This window comes from Pleurodeles waltl, chromosome 1_2, assembly GCF_031143425.1.
Source record: "Pleurodeles waltl isolate 20211129_DDA chromosome 1_2, aPleWal1.hap1.20221129, whole genome shotgun sequence".
In the NCBI taxonomy this organism is placed as follows: domain Eukaryota; kingdom Metazoa; phylum Chordata; class Amphibia; order Caudata; family Salamandridae; genus Pleurodeles; species Pleurodeles waltl.
In genome coordinates, this window is record NC_090437.1 from 1179336729 (window position 1) to 1179355855 (window position 19127).

Here is a 19127-nt window from a genome sequence, read left to right on the forward strand (position 1 = left end):
CTTCGATTACCTGCGCTAGTACATTCATTTCAGTTCATGACAGTGCTATTTGCTTTAAAGCCCGTTATGCAGTCTTTCATACTTACTTTACATAGAATAATTTATGGTGCGTATTAGAAATGAGACGTGCCTCCGAGCTGCATGCTAGACCCACTGCCCCTTCATAAGACTTGTTTAGACCTTCTTCCACAGGGTCACGTGGCAAACACACAGTGAGAATTGTCATTCTCAGTTATTCCAAGCCCTATATTCTAAATATGAAGAAAACATGTATTACTCGGATATAACAAAACAATTCGCAAACTGGCTCAGCGTGGTTGTTTCTGTCAAATCTATCGTTTTCTGTACACATTGAATACATTTCTCAAAATAGACTTAATTCCAAAGGCTTAATATAGTCCCTTTTGATTGCGGTAAACCCTATAATTTTGCCTAGAATTATGAAAAAATTATACCCATTTAGTGATGTACGAAGGCGTGGATTTGATCCGCACAAGACAAAGTGTTTTGTAGCCCAGAGACTACATTCTTTAGCAACATATACACTGTTTTTCTGGTAACTAGAATGTAAACCACAACCACGATAGGAATGCATTTGTTTGTACAGAGGGCAATTAATTCGTTTCATGACCATATGTTCTATCTTTAAGCGAAAGGTTTGCAGTTTTCTGTATTCTCAGAGTCCAGGGATGTCACACAAGTTCGCATTTTTCTACATTCGTGCTTACCAAGAACATTTTATTTATATGATGTGTAGACCGTATTTTGGAAAATGCTGCTGTGCTACTGTGTGTAAAATGCTAATATCGTATCCTGCATATGTTGCTCAAGAATAACTCATGTTTCTATGGGTTGTTTTCAGGGGAGTGTCTAATCCAAAGAGAAAAAAAAGGTAAGTATATTATTTCTTATACAATAATGGCGACTAAAGTCCAAATTATGCATTGTAGATGCCGGGTGTGTAATAAACGGGTAAATAAAACGTCATATATTTCTGCGGGAAGTCTATTAAAGGTATCTCAAAGTAGACAAGTTTTTTAAATGAACTAGGAGTGGTATACGTTTTTTGCACGTGTCATACATAGCCCCTTGCATATAGTCGAGTCGTGGGTTTCTCACTTTATGTCGACATCTGTGTTGTCCGATTTCTTTTGTAAATTACAAACAACAACAGATAAAGGGCATCTAGAATCTGTGAATAAATAGGTATTCTTGTTGAATCCTTGGAAAATAGATGTCAATGGACACTATACCAGTTTATAAGACATGTCTTTAGAGAACATAAGGTACTTGCATTAGCATCTCAGATTCTCATAATATCAATGATATCATTTAACATGTCATGAGTGACATAATATATGAAGTCATAAGGAGTGCATGGGAGGCATTGCTTAGTTTGTAGAAAAAAAATAGGTGACAGGGCCCTTGTCAGGAGGACACTGCAGCATGCACCACCCATTGCCCCCTGCCAGCACTGCAAATTACACTATCAACACAACTACTAACCATCACACTCCTACAAGTCACAGTTCAGACTGTTTCATGTAGGAATAGCTTGGTTGGCAGGTATTAGTCATTTTTGATTTATGTTGAATTAATAAACAACTGTTTTGCTAATATCTAGAGTAGACAAACAGCGTCTCCTTGTGGCAGACTGTTGACAATTAAGTCATCAAGAACCACTGGCTCAGATTAAGCACAGGTGGTGGACAAGTACTAGTTAGCTCTGTAAATTTTAACTGGTGAACTGTGAAGGTTTTGTGTTTTTTAAACATTTGTTTTTACCGTCTTTCAACACCCATCACGTCACTTTAAACTTTGTTTTTTGCAGTGAATTTCTAGGGTTATTTTTAAAGCGTGGTAATATGTTATAAGCATATCTTACTATAAAGTTACTTTAAACTTTTTCAGCTAATAATTATGTGTGTGTATGTTACACAGTAGTGGTCGCCACTAGGTATTAATAGTTAGGTTATCATAGTACATGGACTTTTTGCTTTGCTAAAAACTTTATTGCCGTTTAACAAATCTTAACCTACGCTCCTTCCTTGAATGTTTTGGAGTGATCTGTCAAGTGGGGCTGAGAAGAAAGGGGTGCATCAAAATGCAATTTCCAAGTGCACTTTCCATAGGGAATTCTACACACTCAGGCAAAACGACTGAGCGGAATTACTCTAAGTTTGGCAGACAGATCTTTACCTAGAAAGCTTGCTTTTTATGATTTGGTGCAAATCTGTTCAGTAAAAGAAATTTAGGTTCACAATTTGTACATATCTGGATGGTTGGGTTGTGGTAGTCCCTTGGGCATGCAACTTCAAATATTCGAGTGATTGGACTGGTCAAGGTTTTTTTTTTTTCCTGTCGGCTGTCTCACTCTAACAGAAGTGAGAAGCTCCAGCAAATATCACAGAAGCTCACATTCTGACAAACTGGTTGCAACATTAAGAAAAATATTGCGGTCACTATTAGGGGGTGCATGGATTTGTTCCCCATGTACCGAAAATGAAAAAAATAATAAAGTATGGAGAGTATCCTCCTAAACCTTGTGAAGGGGTCCAACAGGGAAGCCAGTGTGCAAGAAAATACAAATTTTGCAGTACATTGTCTTAATTGAAGATAACCTGCTGTCTATTATAGCCTTATAGTCCGCTGAAGTGGGCTATACCAGCCATTAAAGACCAGCTCCAGCGTTAAAGGCCAGAGCCGAAGGGGAGGGCTTTTAACAAGGGAGCAGGACTTTAAAGCCAGTATAGCTCAGCGACAGAGGGCTATGAGGCTATTAAAACATTCTGCCACTAGAGGGCAGAATGTTCTAATAAATAAAACAAAGGCCTCACGAACCCAAGGGGATTCATTGAAATCCCCTCAGGCTCATGAGGCCTTTGTTCACAGCAACAGCTGTGAACAAAAACATTGGAATGTTGGTGCTCCAGGCTTCTACAGTCCATTAGAAGCCTGGAGTACTCCATTGGTTTCAAGGAGCTCCCAACATTCCAATATTCTAATTTGAGTTCTTTCTACTTTGATTAGTTTTGTATTTCATTGGTTAGTTTCAAACCATAAATGATCTACACTAATGAACCTTAGCTTAAAAGAGGAGGGTGTCTACTTTTTAAAATATACAGTTTTACAGGTAACCCAATGAGTTTGGCACAAGCTCATCCCACATCTGCAGAAAATGTAAACATTGGAAATAATGTTCACCAAAATTGCAAACACTGTGGTAAAAAAGTTTTTTTCACAACTCTGCCTGTTCTTTAAAGCATTTTGAAGTCATTCTTAGCATTAAAAAAAACACTCACTTTCTTGCCCATCCCATTTTTTTACCCCCCCATTACCCTTCCCCAATTTTTGCAATATTTTGGCTGCTTTCTTAATTATGTCATGAGAAACGCACAAACCCTAGGTACTTTGAGCTTTGCCATTGTGTGTGGAAATGAGAACACAAATAAGGCCTGGATATATTTATCAAAAAATAACTCGGTACCAATGGAGAAAAGCATCAACCATTTAAGGGGTTAAAAGATGTGAGTGCTAAATATATGATCTGTTATTTTTCAGTCCCACCCTTCCACATTTGTATTTTCGACAAGTTTTTTTAATAAAAACTCATCCACTTCACTTTAATACTAGGACTCACTAACTGAGTAATATTATGGTGAGTGTTAGAAATGGGGTCTTTGGTTGACAGTCAGGTTACCCCCTGTTCCAGCAAGGACCCTCACTCTAGTCAGGGTAAAAGAGAATCACCCTCAGCTAACCCCTGCTTACCCCCTTGGTAGCTTGGCAGAGCAGTAGGCTTAACTTCCGAGTGCTAGGTGTAAAGAATTTTTACCAACACACACACAGTTTAGACAAATAGGAAATATTTATCTAAACAAAACAAGACCAAAATGACAAAAATCCGACATACACAAGTCAAGTTAAGAATTTTTAAAGATTAAACTAGAAAAATAGCACTTAAAAACACAAAATGCTTCAATGAGATGTTAGCATGGCGTCATGATGGAGTCGTTCTCAACAAGCCGACACCAGCGGCGCCGGACACAGAGTCGCATAGATAGACCCCCAACTACAGTACCTTTTGGTGAAGGGTGAAAACAAGTCGATGTGTGAAATCGGGGATCGCGGAATCTGTGCGAAACGTTGAATACGTGCACTGCGAGCGGTGTTGGTCACGACGGGGTGCAGAGACTTCAACGGAGTCACGGACTTCAGCGGGGCTGCAGCGGCATCGGACCTGCGAAGGTCATTGCGTTCCAGCGAAGATCACGGTGTCGGTTGCAGGCGGCGCCACTGGATTCAGCAGTGGCATCGGTCCGAAGTCGTCCGAAGTCGATTTCCTTGGATTTCCACCAGCTTTTCTTTCAAGGGCCCAGGGTCTGGATAGGGCACCACTTGTCAGAGCAGGAGTCTCTCCAGAGATTCCAGGGGCTGGCAGAGAGAAGTCTTTGCTGTCCCTGAGCCTTCAAACAACAGGATGCAAGCTCTAAATCAAGCCCTTGCAGATTTCTTCACAAGATGGAAGGCACACAAAGTCCAGTCATTGCCCTCTTATTCTGGCAGAAGCAGCAACTGCAGGATAGCTCCACAAAACACAGTCACAGGCAGGGCAGCACTTCTCCTCAGCTCTTCAGCTCTTCTCCAGGCAGAGGTTCCTCTTGTTTCCAGAAGTGTTCTAAAGTCTGTGGTTTTGGGTGCCCTTCTTATACCAAATTTCTCCTTTGAAGTAGGCCTACTTCAAAGTAAAGTCTCTTGTGAATGTGAAATTCTGGTTTGCCCAGGCCAGGCTCCAGACACTCACCAGGGGGTCGGAGACTGCATTTTGTGAGGACAGGCACAGCCCTTTCAGGTGTAAGTGACCACTCCTCCCCTCCCTCCTAGCACAGATGGCTCATCAGGATATGAAGGCTACACCCAGCTCCCTTTGTGTCACTGTCTAGTGTTAGGTGCAACCATCCAGGGAATCCACAAACAGGCAGAGTCACAGAAATGGTACAAGCAAGAAAATGCTCACTTTCTAAAAGTGGTATTTTCAAACACACAATCTTAAAATCAACTTTACTAAAAGATGTATTTTTAATTTGTGAGCTCAGAGACCCCAAACTCCACATGTCCATTCGCTCCCAAAGGAAATCTACACTTTAATCAATTTAAAGGTAACCCCCATGTTAACCTATGAGAGGGACAGGCCTTGCAACAGTGAAAAACAAATTTAGAAATATTTCACTGTCAGGACATATAAAACACATTACTATGGCGGTCATTCTGACTGCCGCCGCCCGCCAAAGTCCCGCCGTCAGAATACCGCTGTGCGGTAAAAAAAACGCCGCGGTAATTCTGAGTTTCCCGCTGGGCTGGCGGGCGACCGCCAGAAGGCCGCCCGCCAGCCCAGCGGGAAACCCCCTTCCATGAGGATGCCGGCTCCGAATGGAGCCGGCGGAGTGGAAGGGGTGCGATGGGTGCAGTTACACCCGTCGCGATTTTCAGTGTCTGCTTGGCAGACACTGAAAATCTTGGTGGGGCCCTGTTAGGGGGCCCCTGCAGTGCCCATGCCATTGGCATGGGCACTGCAGGGGCCCCCAGGGGCCCCACAACACCCGTAACCGCCAGCCAGGTTCTGGCGGTCAAAACCGCCAGAACCAGGCTGGCGGTAATGGGGTCGGAATCCCCATGGCGGCGCTGCCTGCAGCGCCCCCATGGAGGATTCCCCAGGGCAGCGGGAAACCGGCGGTACACCGCCGGTTTCCCGTTTCTGACCGCGGCTGTACCGCTGCGGTCAGAATGCCCATGGATGCACCGCCAGCCTGTTGGTGGTGCATCCGCGGTCCCCGGCCCTGGCGGTAGACAACCGCCAGGGTCGGAATTACCCCGTATATGTCCTACCTAAACCATACACTGCACCCTGCCCTTGGGGCTACCTAGGGCCTACCTTAGGGGTGTCTGACATGTAAGAAAAGGGAAGGTTTAGGCCTGGCAAGTGGGTACATTTGCCAAGTCGAATTTACAGTTAAAACTGCAGACACTGCAATGGCAGGTCTGAGACAAGATTACAGAGCTACTTATGTGGGTGGCACAACCAGTGCTGCAGGCCCACTAGTAGCATTTGATTTACAGGCCATGGTACCTCTAGTGCACTTTACTAGGGACTTACTAGTAAATCAAATATGCCAGTCATGGATAAACCAATTACATACAATTTATAAAGAGAGCATATGCACTTTAGCACTGGTTAGCAGTGGTAAAGTGCTCAGAGTTCAAAAGCCAACAGCAACAGGTCAGAACAAATAGGAGGCAGGAGGCAAAAAGATTGGGGATGACCCTGCATAAGCTAAAAAGTCCAACAGTGAGGTACACTTGCCATGGTTTATATTCACAGGTGTCTCAATTCCTCCACCCAAAACATTTCTATAGTTCATAATCAAATTCTTGTATCGTATGAGTGGGACATGTGCAACATACACAGTGTTAGAGGGAGTCACCATTGTGAAAAGGGCTTTCCTCGGTTCCCTAACTCAAAGTTAAACAAGGATGATACTCTGCAGAAAATTCCACAAAGCAGGGGTTCTACAGTGTGTGGGGTTGGTGCAACCCTGGATATAATAGCTACTGAACATTAAGGAACACTTGCATTACTGAGTCAAGCTAATCTTTATTGGATCCTCATCTTCTGCCTTTTCTTAGAAATGCTAAGGAAGCATCCAGTGAGCAGGTTGCCTTATCAGGGCTATTTGCATAATTTAATGAGCTTTCTCTCCAGCCCTCCAAATGTAATTAACCACACTGAACGAGCTGACTGAGAGGAGTTTAATAGTCTAAAATCTCTATATTTTATAAATGCGTTTTCGTAAGCAAAATATGTCTTTGTTTTTGGGGGCTTCATGAAAAACAACATACCCATATGCAGTTATAAGTGTTTTGTGAAGTATGTAAGACTGCATGTATTTTGAGTTTGCTACTGGCAGTGCTTGTTTTAACATCAGGGTAATCAACAGCAGAAAAGCAGCGCAGCAGGCTATAAACAAGCATTTGTAATTGCATTAGGTTTTCGCCTATGTCAATTCTTTTTGATTTTAACCACATACCAAATACATCAGCTAAGCCTCACACGAGAGATAGGGAAGAGCTCTAAACCTTCTGAAAAAAACACTGCTACCATTGGTGTGTTGTCACCATCTTTCTGGGGACAATACTAAATAAGGCTGCACTCAGACGACTGTAGAAGCTGTGCCCAACAACCACTTTTTCCTGCTTCTTATAGTGCAATTGGAAAAGAAGGACATGCGGTATATAAAAGCTCCAAGACAGTAAAGGAAGAGAGACATTCTGAAACAGACGAGCGGAGCCTCAAAGACCATCAGTGCTCTAGTGATGACACAGGGGATGGGGTGATGCTATCCACATCACTATGTTTATACTTTTGAACAAAAAGAAGTAAGTTAGCCAGACATATTTTTAGGTGTTTGACTGCACCAACCATTCCAATGAAGATCTATACATCCCCTCAAACTCAGCGCCTGGGTGATCATGCCTGGGAGGCTGGCACTGCAGTCACTAACAACCTTCGCTCCACTGAGCACAGGTGAAAGGGGGCATGTGGAACGAGCTGAACAAGAACAGGAAGGGGTGGGCTGCTTGGTATGGGGCAAAAACCAACAAGGGGTGGGGTACAAGAAACAACAAATTGGCATGCACGGACGGGACAACAAACAACAGGAGGCATTAAAATAACAGAGAGAGAGAGAAGGAGGAAGGGCAAATGAAGGAGCTGCCATTTGAGATGAAATCCAAACATGCAGTCCTAGGGAGTGTTAGCAAGAAAGTACAAAGTAAAGATTGCTGTCTCTTTAAAAAAAATCTCGTAGTTTTATGACCTATGGGGCGAGGAAGGTAAATGTAGGTGATCAAAGCTGAAGATGTAAATTGTTGCCCAGCGTAAAATGTTTCCTTCTTAAAATACACATAGTATGCGGGAGAGCTTATGCTGTTGCATGCCTTGCCATATGGTTAAGCAATCTGTGTTTCTGTTTTGTCTTTGGGCACAGGGGGTGGCGCTATAAGAAACCCAAACATACTGACTCATTCCTTTGTTTCGAGCCATAAGCTATTACTACTGCTTTGCTGGCCACATGATCACTGTAAAAAACAAGGCAAAATGTTAAGCATATTCAAAATGAGTACATGGCTAGGTTTAAGAAAACTCACGCTCTCTACAATACATAGCTAAAGGCATAGACAGGACTTTCTTATAACACATGGGAGTGCTTTATTTATTCAAGCCTAATAGTAAGTTTGTTCTTGAAATAAGTTCATGTTTCTCCTCACAAGTTACGAAAAAAAAAGAGAAAGGCCAGGCGGCGCTACAACAACGATCTCATTCTTCCCCGACGGGCCTCAACAACAAAAAGCCTTGCAATTAAATCCAAGAGCTTGGGGTCACTACAAGCCAAGGCTGTAACCAAAACCCTCCACTCATTAATAAATCACTATTGTTGGACACAGCCCTTTCCACAGGGTCATTCCCCAAACTTTTTGCCTTCTCCTCCTAATTGTTCTGACTCTTTTTGGCTGACGTTATGACTCTGGACACTTTACCACTGATAATCAGTGCTAAAGTGCATGTGCTCTCCCTTGTAAACTTGGCATGATTGCCTTATACCTGATCGGCACATATAATTTACCTGTAAGTCCCTCGTACAGTGGTATCTCTATACCCAGGGCCTCATATAAGTAGCCTCTCATACCAGTCTCAGGCCTGCAGGCGCGGAGCCTGCATGCACAGTTTGCTGCCACAGGGACCTAGCATCTAAATTTACTTACCAGGACCAGAACTCCCCTTTTACTACATGTAAGTCACTCCTAAGGTAGGCGTTAGATAGCCCTAAGGACAGGGTGCTTTGTATGTAGAAGGCAGGACATGTGCCTGGTTGTGTGGCCTGTCCTGGTAGTGACAAACAGCCTATTTGGTTTCTCACTGCTGTGAGTGCTGCCTGCTCATAGGATTGCATTGGAAATGCCCTGCCTTATGTGTAGGGGGTATTGTTTGATTTATGAGGAGTAGCGTAGGCATGTTTGGTATGGTTGTAAAGGTAGTGAGCAAAGTTGTTTACTGGTGTAGGTGGATTTTTATTACTATTTCAGAAATGCCACTTCTAGAAAGCGAGCATTTCTCTGTGCTTATGACTCTGGTGTTTTGCAGCTTGACTCCAATCCACGTCTGGGCAGAGTGACATTTGGGCCTTGTGCATGCTTCTCAGACAGCCTGTACACAGGGAGGGTGGAGGTGTCACAGAGGTGTATCTGCATTTTAAATACTTTTCCTGGGCTGAGAGAAGGGGGAGGCGGGGCACACATACATCTGTAAAGGATGTGCCCTGGCCTCACACAAAAGGGTTGTTTACCCCCAACTGATGTTTGGAGCCTGTGCTGGAGGAGAGAGGGGACACTCCCAGAACCAGTTGCAACTGGTTGGGATCTCCTCTCCCTTTCTTTGTGAAACCGTTGCAAAACTGAGTATAAGTACAAGGGTGTTTTCCCCACAATTTGGAGACACTCTGAACTTACCCGTAACTGGACACAAAGGCCCTCATTACAACCCTGGCAATCGGTGTTAAAGCGGCGGTAATACCGCCAACAGGCCAGCAGAAAAAAAAACTGGCTTACGACCATGGCGGAAACCGCCAACATAGACAGCCACTTTAACACTCCGACCGCCACGGAGGGACAGACAAACAACATGGCGGTAACCGCCAACAGTCAGGCGGAACACAATGTACCGCCCACACTATTATGACAGGCCAATCCTCCACCTTTTCCGGGGCGGATTCAATGCTAACAAAAACACGGCAGAAACAGGACTTGGAAGGGGAAACACTCACCTCTACACAACCCACGAGGAACCAGGAAGCCATGGAGCCTGGACTCCAAATACTCCCTGCGCTTGTCTTCCTGCTCCTCTACCAGGAGCACGACTGACAGCGGCGATGACCACGGTGAGTACTGCACCTACAAAACAGGGGAGGGGGTAGGGCAAACAGAGTGACACACACACGCAACACCCCCACCCCCACCCACTACAACACACACACCAATATATGCTGAAACATTACATTTACACCCGCCAACCCCCCCCCTTGAAGAACGCAATGACAAAAGGAAATGAGTTGAACGATTGTAATCATGTAAAATCCATTAATCAAAATTTTATATACACTATAAACAAATATGTACACCAAGAATTCAAGTCCAGGTACTGCACCAATATAGTCCGTGGACCATTGGGCCCAAAATGCATGGGCGAGGCCCACACAAGATACCTGATCGAAACGGAGAGAACACTGCAGGGGCATCAGATCGAAAAAAACAGGCACCTCATGGGGAAGGGAAGGGGGTGCACCTCAGCCGGATGAGTGCACGACGCTAGCTCCACGTGGGGGGTCCATGCCCATTGACGTATCCTAGGGAGGGCAAAGCCACCGTCTCTCAAGTCTCTCCAGTGGGTGGTTTGCCCACTGCTTTATCCTGGGGAGTGCAAAGCCACAGTCTCTCAAGTTGGTGGTTTGCCCACTGCTTTATCCTGGGGAGAGCAAAGTCACAGTCTTTCAAGTCTCTCAAGTGGGTGGTTTGCTCACTGCTGCATCCTGGGGAGTGCAAAGCCACAGTCTCTCAAGTCTCTCAAGTGGGTGGTTTGCCCACTGCTTTATCCTGGGGAGTGCAAAGCCAACGTCTCTCAAGTGGATGTCTTCCTCCACCGTTTCTGGAGGGGGCTTTGTGCCCAGAGTGCTTCATCCTGCCAAGGACTGAGGTAGTGGATGCCTTTCTCCACAGGTTCTGGAGGGGGCTTGGTGCCCAGAGTGCTTCATCCTGCCAAGGACTGAGGTAGTGGATGCCTTTCTCCACTGGTTCTGGACAGGGCTTGGTGCCCAGAGTGCCTCATCCTGACAAGGACTGAGGTAGTGGATGTGATACTCCACTGACGGTGGGGCAACATGGAAGCTGCCCAGGCCCCTGGAACTGACCACCAGCCTCCTACGAATGACCACTGGGGATGGCAGCCATGTCTGCGGTGGTGCCACTGGCTCAGGATGTGGTGTGGCCGCTGGTGGTGCTGGCGGCAGGCTCAGTAGCTGTGGTGCTTGCGGCGGTCATTGGGCAGCAGTGCTGGTGAGGGCTCACTGACCTCGGTGCTGGCGCTGGTGTCACGAGCGGCGGTGCTGGTGGGGGGCTCACTGACCTCTGTGCTGGCAGCGGTGTCATGAGCGCCGGTGCTGGTGGCGGGCTCACTGACCTTCGTGCTGGCGGCGGTGTCATGGGCGGCGGTGCTGGTGGCGGGCTCACTGACCGCGGTGAAGGGCACAGTGTCTGCCGTGCTGGTGAAGGGCTCATTGCGTTGGGTGCTGGCGGCGGTGCCCGTGTCTGCAGTCCATGTGGCGGTGCCAGTGGCGATCTTGTTCGCTGTGTAGGTTGACGGTGACGTTGACTTGCCATTCTTTTTCAGGCCCTTCCCCACCTTGGATGGTGGCGCAGCTGTCTTGCCACTCCCAACTGTTGTCTTGGCTGAGCCCTTGGTGGTAGGTGTTTTGGCCTTCTCCCTCCGGGATGTGGGCAACTTCTTCTGTTTTGGAGGTGGGGGAATGTCCTTGGCCTCGCTCCTTGGGACACTGGCAGCCCTGTTGCTTGGCGCACTCCAGAATCCGAACAATGCTGGCACCACTGTGTCTGGTGATGTGGTGGCTGAGGTGCTGGGTTGGGACCTGGAAAGGCAGGTCCTAGGGGACCGAAGGGGTGGGAGAGGTGAAGGGAAGAGGTCAAGGTTTGATAGTAAAAGTTTTTTAGACACACTGGGACGGGTAGATGGAGGGGGTTTGGGAGTGGAGGAAGAGGTAGTGGTTGTAGGAGGTGTTAGTTTGCTGACTTTGGGTGAAGGTGCATGGGCTGGAGGGTGGGTGTGTGACTGCGTTTGTGTACTTTGGGAGGAGGGCTCACAGACACTCTGGTAGAGGACACAGGGGATGTGTGAATGGTAGTGGGGGTGGTGATTGCACGTGAGCGGTGTGTGGTGATGGGCGTGCTGGTGATGGAGGTAGTGGCTGAGGATGTAGTGCATGCAGGTGTGAGTGGAGACGTGACAGGGAGGGAGGAGGGAGACGTGGAGGAGGGGGACACAGTGGAGTCAGTGGATGTTGGAATGTGTGCATGGGTATGATGCTTGTGTGAGTGCCTGTGGGATGTGTGATGCTTATATTTGCCAGAGCTACCCTTGTGTGTTGAGGTGTGTGCATGCTGGTCTGATGGTATGCTTGGGAAAGGCTGAGGTACTGGGGATTGGGTCTGGGTGGAGGAAGTTGGAGAGGGGAGGTTGGACACGGGGACAATGGCTGCCATCAGTGCTGAGGCCTGAGTCTGAAATGCTCGCTGTTGGGCTGCCTGGCCAGAATGAATGCCCTCCAGGTATGCATTTCTCTGTTGCAACTGCCTCTCTACACACTGGATGGCATTCAGAATGGTAGACTGCCCAACAGTGAGGGATGTCAGGAGGTCAATGGACTCCTCACTGAGGGTAGCAGGGCTGACTGGGGCAGGGCCTGAGGTGCCTGGGGAGAAGGAGATGCCCACCCTCCTGGGTGAGCGGCCATGGGGCACAAGCTGAGGGGCTGCTGGGAGGGCAGTGCTGGTAGGGGCGGTGGCAGCTGTACCTGTAGATGCAGGGGCACAGAGGGGCCCACCACCGCAAGGGATCTCCCGTCAGAGGAGGAGTCGGTGTTGCTAGTCTCTGCTCCAGACCCCCCCAATGGAGCTCCCCTCGCCCTCTGTCCCACTGGTGAATTCTGACTCCGTAGTCTCACCCTCCAGGGCCATGTGGGATGCAGCTCTCTCCTGCTCCGGTGGCACAGCTCCTCCACCTGATGATGCTAATGCACACAAGAACAGGGAGACCACAAAAAGGGGGAGAAAGAAAGTAGAAAGACATGTTCAGTACATGCAATACTGCTACCGTTGGCGGACATTACAGACACAGCAGCCCTCTGCACAACGCCATGCACTTAGAGTTCCCTAATTCCTCACAGGGACATGAGGTACATGGCCTATGCCTGATTGCTGCGCACATGGAAATCACAGGAGCCTGACTAGGTGTAGATGGCTCTTACTACTGTTGGGGTGCCACTTAGCCTGCTTCACAAAGGGTCCTTGCCTACAAGGCTTGCCCTAGCCTAGGGGAACCCACAGCCCACCTCCCCACCCAGACACCTCCAATGCGCACAGAGTCAGATGGATGTGACTGTACTCACCCCCTTGTGGCTGTTATGATGCCCTCAAGCGCCCATCCGACTCCGGATACAGCACGGCCAGGATCTGGAACATCAGGGGGGTCATGGTGCGACGGGCACCCCTCCCACATTGGGAGGCCATCCCCAGCTGGGCCTCCGCCATCTTCTTGCTCCAGCGGCGAATGTCCTCCATCTTTTACGGCAGTGGGTGCTCCGTCTGTGGTGGACCCCCAGGGTCCGGACGTCCTTGGCGATGGCATGCCAAATATCTTTCTTCTGGTGGGCGCTGACCTACAGGAATAGTACAGGGGAAAAGGTACAACATTAACCATCCGGACCGTCACAGTCATTGGCCCACGTTCCCACACTTGCCCTGACGCACATACACTCACAGTCAGATCATGCACGCCTCATCCCCCCCCATCTCCCATCCACACCACTCCAAACAGGCATTGCCCATACAGCATGCTCACAGTGTACTCACCTGTTTGTCTGGAGGACCGTACAGTAGCATGTACTGGGGGAGGACCCCATCCACTAGTTTATCCAACTACTCCGATGTGAAGGCAGGGGCCCTTTCCCCAGACACATGAGCCATCGTCGCTTCCAGACTGAGGTCACAGCAGCACTTGCAGTGTAGGTCCTCTCTTGTTGAAGATCAGGTATCAAGTGAGTGAACAGAGAGAAAATGGCGGTCACGTCCGTGGCGGTGCGTACCGTCACCGCCGGCGTACATCGTCATTGGCTCCTGGGACCCATAGGGTCCAATGTTAACCAATGCAGGATTGCGCCGCGGTCTTCGATCGCCTACCGCCACTGTGTACAATGCCAGCGCAGTTTCCTCATATCCCCTTGTCCCACATTACAGGTCAGGCAGCCGCCATTTCAGGGGGCCACATGGCATTAATTTTAAATCGTCACACATATCTAGGCCTTGCATACACACTAAGACAGGCACATAGCGGATTGACAAATGTGTGCAATAAGGTTGTTGTTTTAGTACCTCAGTGTTGGCTGACCCTCTGATCGCTGTTCTCATCCATAGAGCACGTCCGCAGGGGCAGGTGATGAGATGGCGGCATCCTCCGGTGTACAGACCGCTGGTGGACCTGTCGACAATGAATGAGTGACATGTAATTGTCACCTACAGACTTGATCGTGCCACAATCCATGAAATGTGTGCCCAGTTGGAGGCAGATCTGATGTCAGCTATCCGCCATCTCACAGGAATTCCCCCTCTAGTGCAGGTCCTGTCAGTACTCCATTTCCTGGTAAGTGGGTCTTTTCAAACTTCAGTGACCATAGCATCAGGGATGTCCCAGCCTATGTTCTCAACCATGTTGTCCAGAGTGTTGTCTGCCCTGCTGAAACACATGCGCAGCTACATCGTTTTCCCTCAAGTGGAGGATTTGCCTACAGTGAAAGGTGACTTCTATGCCCTGGGACATATCCCCAACATCATAGGTGCCACTGATGGGACACTTGTGGCCTTGGTACCCACCGCAGGAGTGAACAGGTGTACAGAAACTGGAAGAGCTACCATTCTATGAATGTGCAGATGGTGTGTTTGGCAGACCAGTACATCTCCCATGTGAACGCCAAGTTTCCTGGCTCAGTGCATGACCCTTACATTCTGAGGAATAGGAGCAATCCCTTGTGTGATGGGGCAACTCCAGAGGCCCCATATGTGGCTATTAGGTGAGGACAAGGACCCTAAACAGTGTGAATAGTTGTCTGGGTCTGGGCTTGTCCCTAACGGTTAGTGTGTGTCCCTCGACATTTACAGGTGACTCTGGCTACTCCAACCTGTCATGGCTACTGACCCCAGTGAGGAATCCCAGCACAAGGGCCGAGGAACGCTACAATGAGGCACATGGGTGAACTAGGAGGGTTATAGAGAGGACCTTCGGCCTCCTGAAGGCCAGGTTCCGGTGCCTCCATATGACAGGTGGTTCCCTATACTACTCACCAAAGAAGGTGTGCCAGGTCATCGTGGCCTGCTGTATGCTGCACAACTTGGCTTTGCGACGACAGGTGCCTTTTCTGCAGGAGGATGGTCCAGAAGGAGGTCTTGTGGCAGCTGTGAAGCCTTTGGACAGTGAAGAAGAGGAGGCAGAAGAACAGGACATAGACAACAGAAACACTGTGATCCAGCAATACTTCCAGTGAGACACAGGTAAGAAGACATCACTGCCTCCTACATCTGATAAAAGTGTTTGACCTATCATCTGTCTGTCACATTCACCCAGTGTATGGACCCTAATTTGTCACTTTCCCTTTCGATTTCACAGATGTGGGTCCCACTGTGTGACCTCTGCTATGTTACCTCATGGACTAGAGCTGTGTGACATAGGTATGTTGACAATACAATGGACATTGCTATTTCCCTCAGTTATTGCAAATACACATTTGTGAAAGCACAGACTGACTCCAGATTGTTTTGTGATTCAAGGGTGTTTATTTAAGTGCTAAATAGTGGAGGGGGTTGTAAAATGGGCAGGGGTGATGGTGGAGGAATGTCCATGGCAGAGTCCAGTCTATTTGTCTCACAGGTGCATTGTCCAAAGGGTCATAGGAAGTGGAGCTAGGGCAGTTTAAGGATGGACAGGGTGACAAAGTGGGACAGAAGGATGACATTCATGGTGGTCTCATTTCTTGGCTGGGGTCTTGGCATTGTTCTCTGTCTTTGTCCTGAATCTCAGGGACCGCTTGTGGGGTGGTTCTCCATCTGCAGGGGGTGGGGTGCTGGTGTCGTGGTCCTGTGGCGGTGTCTCCTGTCCACTAGCGCCGGCAGAGGTGTTCACAAGGTCCTTAAGCACCCCTACAATGGTGCCCAGGGTGGTGTTGATGGACTTGAGTTCCTCCCTGAACCCCAAATACTGTTCCTCCTGCAGCCGCTGGGTTTCCTGAAACTTGGCCAGTACCGTTGCCATCGTCTCCTGGGAATGGTGGTAGGCTCCCATGATGTTGGAGAGGGCCTCGTGGAGAGTGGGTTCCCTGGGCCTGTCGCCCAGCAGACCTCCCAGTTCCCCTGTTTTCCTGGGCCTCTGTCCCCTGAACCGTGTGCCCACTACCACTGCGCCCAGGTCCCTGCTGTTGTTGGGGTGGTGGGTTAGCCTGGGTTCCCTGTAGTGGTGGACACACTGCTGCTTGACGTGTCCTGGGGACAGAGGTATGGGCCCGCTGGGTGCTGTGCTGGTGTTTCCTGAGGGGGGAGGCTCTGTGGTGGCCTGTGACTGTGTGAGGGGAACCGACTGTCCCGAGGTCCCAGATGGGCCGGGCTGGTCATCTAGATCCAGTTGGACAGAGATGCTGTCATCACTGTGGGCCTCTTCTGTGGGGGGAGTGGACATGTCTGGAACCTCCTGTCCGGTGACGTTGGGTAGGGGTCGGCAGGGGTGTAAAGGCATGATTATTGCATCTGTGTGTGCCATGGTGTGCAATGGGTGAGTGACCCTGTACCCCAGTGCTTACATTCTTGTGTAGGAACTTGTGTGATAATTGTTTAGGGGTCTGTGTGGGTATGTGTAGTGGACATGCATTGGTGATGGGTATCCATGCTTTGTTGTTGCATGCAGGGATTGGTGTTGGGATGTGTGGTTTGTGAAAGTGGGACATATGTGAGGAGTTGAAGTGATGGGGTGAGGGTGGGGGTATGTGATACCATGCAGGTACTGATTTGGGATGAAGTAGTTAAAGATTTGACTTACCAGAGTCCATTCCTCCAGCTACTCCTACGAGGCCCTCAGGATGCAGTATAGCCAAGACCTGCTCCTCCCATCTTGTTAGTTGTGGGGGAGGAGGTGGGGGTCTGCCGCCAGTCCTCTGAACCGCAATGTGGTGTCTTGAGACCACGGAATGCACCTTCCCCCGTAGGTCATTCCACCTCTTCCTGATGTCATCCCGTGTTCTTGGGTGCTGTCCCACTGCGTTGACCCTGTCCACGATTCTGCGCCATAGCTCCATCTTCCTAGCTATGGAGGTGTGCTGCACCTGTGATCCGAATAGCTGTGGCTCTACCCGGATGCCTCAGAAAACCTGGGGTGTCTTTGCGGTGCCATGGGGTGGTGTGGCTGATGTGTGAGGCGGTGTGTGTTGTGATGTGTGGGGTGATGTTTATGGGGTGTGTGGTGTTTTGTGCGTGGATGTGCATGAGTGATGGTGTTGTGTGCCTCTGTATGCTGGTGTGGTCTTTGCTTTGCTGTCTCTCTGATTCTTCCAAATTTTGCGTTGTAAGGGTTTGTGGGTAATGTGGGTGTGTGTTATATATTTTATTTGGTGTGTGGGAGTGGTATGTGTATCAGGTGTGTTTTATTTCGAATTGTCCAATGTGGTTGTGTTTTGTAAAAGTGTGTGTATTTTGAGCGCAGCGGTGTGTACCGTCAATGGTTGAAAGACCGCTGCGTGGATTCGTGGGTCCTGATAGTGTGGGCATATTCCTGTTGGCGTGACGGTGGAGGTTTTGTTATCGCCGGTTTATCACTGACCTTTGGTGTGGCGGACTTGTGTGGGTGTCTAGATTTTGGCGGATTCTGAGCTGTGGGTCGTAATAGCTGTGGCGGAATTCCAAGGCCCCGGCGGTGTGTTGGCGGTCTTCTGCACGGCGGTAAGCGGGATTTACCGCCAATGTTGTAATGAGGGCCAAAATGCTTCTGGAGGGACTCACCAGGAACCACCTTGTACTACTGCTGCTGCTCACTTGGAAGAACTGCCACTGACTGCATTCACCTTGTGCTGGCCGGCTTCTGGGCCCTGCCGTCCTGTGCTCCATTTTTGCTGTTATCCCACAGGGGCTGGGTGTTGTGTCCGCTGACCCCTGCCATCATCTAGTAAAGTACCTGTAAAGCACTTCTGCCTATGCCCCTAGCGTTGGGAGCACTGTGTTTAATTATCCCCCAGCGCTTTGAGAGCACTTCCTCTGCTGGTTGCCCTTTCGCTCTGAAAGCGCCTTCTGGAATCCTGGAATCACCTCTGTGACCCGGGCGCTGTAAAATTGCCCCCAGCGCTCGTGAGTGCGTTGCCGTCAAGTTATTCACCGATGTTACCTGGGTGCCTTCAGGAAACAGAGCGCATCGGAATCGTACTCTGTCCTGTCCCCCCGGGGCATGAAGAAAGGGAAAAATCGGAGCAAGCGTACTCCTACAGTGTCCCCGGGATGAGGTACTCTCAGTGGAGCAGCCCCAGGGCACAAGCAGGCACCTACTTTGGTGCCTGCTCATCGCTGCAGCCTGAGCGGGCCTTTCTGAGTCTGAAGGAGACGGACAGGGAAGCAGGCCTCATCGGAGGCTCCCTGCCCCACCGGGCCTCTCAGTTGTCCTGGCGATGGGCAGGGGGAAAGGAAGCCTCATTGGAGGCTACCCCTGCCCCACCGGAGCCCACATTGTATTTCTTTTTGTGACCGCGGGTCAGGTCCCCTGGTTGGGCCCCATATTATTGTTCTGGCTTTGGCCTCCCCCTCTGGAGGGCCAGTTGCAGCCCAGGGCCCCCCCAGAGATCAGGGGCCTGATATAAAAACAGGAGGGGGTGCGTGCTGCCCCCCTCCCCTCGAACATCAGCCTAAGGCCCAGTTTTGCACAGAGGCTCGCCGGAAGGCCCCCTTGTTTTCTGCATGGCATTAGAGGTGCCCTTTCATGACAACAACAGGTACTTTTTATGAACATTTGGTTTCTAAATGTTCCTGATATGGACATTATTGATTAGTATGTTTACCTGTCTCTTTTGATGATGTGCCACGTATGTGCTGAGGTTCCTTTTATGGGCATTCTATGCTGCTATGTTTTATTATTTGCCATATATTTTTATAATGTTCCTGGTATGGACATTTATGATATTTCTATGACAAGTGCATTTCTTTGGTAA

At 48.9% G+C, this 19127-nt stretch overlaps 1 protein-coding gene across 1 annotated transcript in view; it reads left to right on the forward strand.

Moving 5' to 3' along the window:
* Positions 1-19127, forward strand: part of CPZ (carboxypeptidase Z) — a 274165-nt gene that overhangs the window by 47076 nt on the left and 207962 nt on the right. The window contains exon 2 of the mRNA XM_069203449.1: positions 863-892. Within this exon, the coding sequence (XP_069059550.1) occupies positions 863-892 (30 nt within the window). The remainder of the gene's footprint in view (positions 1-862; positions 893-19127) is intronic.